This window comes from Condylura cristata, unplaced genomic scaffold, assembly GCF_000260355.1.
Source record: "Condylura cristata isolate star-nosed mole 26May11 unplaced genomic scaffold, ConCri1.0 scaffold00029, whole genome shotgun sequence".
In the NCBI taxonomy this organism is placed as follows: Eukaryota; Metazoa; Chordata; class Mammalia; order Eulipotyphla; family Talpidae; genus Condylura; species Condylura cristata.
Window position 1 is genome coordinate 18,729,352 of NW_004567130.1, and position 2,036 is coordinate 18,731,387.

The following is a 2,036-nucleotide window of genomic DNA, read 5'->3' on the forward strand; positions in this document are numbered from 1 at the left end:
TGCCCGCGGTGGCGAGAACGAGTGTCCCAGGGCCGGAACGCGGCTCGGCCCGCCCGGCCGCGCCATCCTAAGTGGTTCTGCGGCCCAAGGGCCTGGGTCACGGTCATGCGCTCAGCTGCCCTCACGCCCGGCTGCCCTGGCGCCGCAGGCCCTGCGGGGTGTCTGCTTGTTGCTGCCGTCTCTATTCCCCAGGCGGCCTCGCGAATGGGGAGCAGACCACGGGCCAGGCCCCCGCGCCGGCCGCGTCCTCTGCGCCCTGCTCCACCCCGCGAGCACTAGGCACTCGCTGGTCTCGGAACGAGGGGCGACTGCCAGCTCTGGCAGACAACGGGGGTCCAGCGGCCGCCCACATGGGCCAGGGCGGGGGCCGACAGTTGTCCCCACAGGAGACGCCGCGTCCACTGACGCGAGGATGCCCATCCACCCCGCAGGGGCCTGGACACTTTCCACTCAGGTGAGGGAGCCACGCCGCCGCCGGCGATTCCCGGGTCACGCACCGTGGCAGGCCCGGCCGTCGCCAGAGAAGCCGGGCAGGCAGGAGCAGGTGTAGGTGGAGCCCCCGGTGTAGACGCAGCGTGCCCGCTGCGGGATGTCGCAGTCGTGGAGGCCGCTGGAGCAGTAGTCGACGGGGCGCTGGATGGCGGCGGCTGCAACAGAAGGCGCGGCGTTGGGGGGGCCCCGGGTTTGTGGGCTCCACCCCACTCGGTCCCTGAGTCCCCGACACTCAGACCTCAGCCAGCAACAGTAAAGGGGGCTGGGCTGGGCTCGGCTGCCTGTGGAGGCTTCGGACAGAGCAGCCAGGCTCTCCCAGGCGCGCGCTCTCCCCAGCTCTTGGCACTGTTGGGGTTCTGGGTCAGCGGCTGGCAGGCCGCTCCAGCTCACTGCAAGTCGCGCTCTCCCCGGGTTGTTCCTTTTCTTTCCCCGCGTAAATAGGCCCCTCGTCGCCTGCAAGCGTCACGCCGGGGTGCCCTGAGCACCCCCGGGCCCTGCCAGGTTCCTGCAGGCTGGATGTGCCAGGTGCCGGCTTGGCCCCAGACCCCCCAGACTGCAGCCTCGCGCGGGCTCCGCCCCTTGCCCCCCACGGCCCCCGCTGTCCTCGGGTCTCCCATTCCTCTTCCCCAGCCGGCAGATGGCCCCCACCGCTGGCCACAGCCTGGCCGCGCTGCACCGTCACCCCGGCCGCGCCCCCACACGGCGCCCCAGAGCCCCTCCCTTCACGTGGTTGTGGAGGGCGGCCGTCTGCGGGGTCTGTTCGGCACCAAGCGCCTTTTCACCTCCGCCTCTGCCGGACCTGTGCGAGCCGGCGTCAGGCCTCGTCTCTCCGAGAGGGGGCGGTCACTGCCTTGGGGTGGGCAGTGTTGCCCCACAGCCCGTCTGGGCCAGTCACGACGCTTCTCACAACCTCAGACTCCCTCTGGGCAGGCGGCGCCTCCAGCTGCCGAGCACTGGGAGGGCCTGGAGGGGTCCTGACAGCCGTGCGAGGGCATAAGGGCTGACCACCAGGGTCTCAGACGCTGCCCCACAGCGGTGGCCTCGAGGCGAGAGTCCAGCCAGATGTGGAGAAGGTGACCGTCAGCGGCCAGTTTAGAGACTCTGGGGCTCCCGTGATACCCCCGAGTTTCTGACTTGAAGCTGTGCTCTGCTCCCTATGCGGTCTCTGGGGTGTCCTCCACCCCCTCCTCTGGCCTGCACCTCAGTTCTTGTATGTGTGATTAATGAATCTTAAAAATATGAGTAATAAAGCTCGGTGGCCCAGGACGGAGCCCTCCCCTTGGACTCGGAACAGAAGCTGCCCTCTCTCCGGGAGTGCTTGTCCCGGATTGGGGGGTGGGGGGCTCCTTGTCTTTCCTCTCAGTGCGTTTGCGAGATTAGTTCCAGTGTATCTTACCTCAGGTGGGGACAGAGAGACAAGAGGCGGGGCGCAGGCTGAGTACACACACTGCCAGGAGGGTGAGGAAGAGAACACTAAAGGCTGTGCCAGAGGTGGGCGGCGTCTCGTGGGTGGACGCTGCGCCGGGCCCTGCGAGCGCAGACTC

General features: G+C 68.6%; 1 protein-coding gene across 1 annotated transcript in view; it reads right to left on the minus strand.

Annotated features, from left to right (window-relative positions):
* Positions 1-2,036, minus strand: part of NID1 (nidogen 1) — a 54,103-nt gene that overhangs the window by 15,843 nt on the left and 36,224 nt on the right. The window contains exon 10 of the mRNA XM_012730851.1: positions 491-647. Within this exon, the coding sequence (XP_012586305.1) occupies positions 491-647 (157 nt within the window). The remainder of the gene's footprint in view (positions 1-490; positions 648-2,036) is intronic.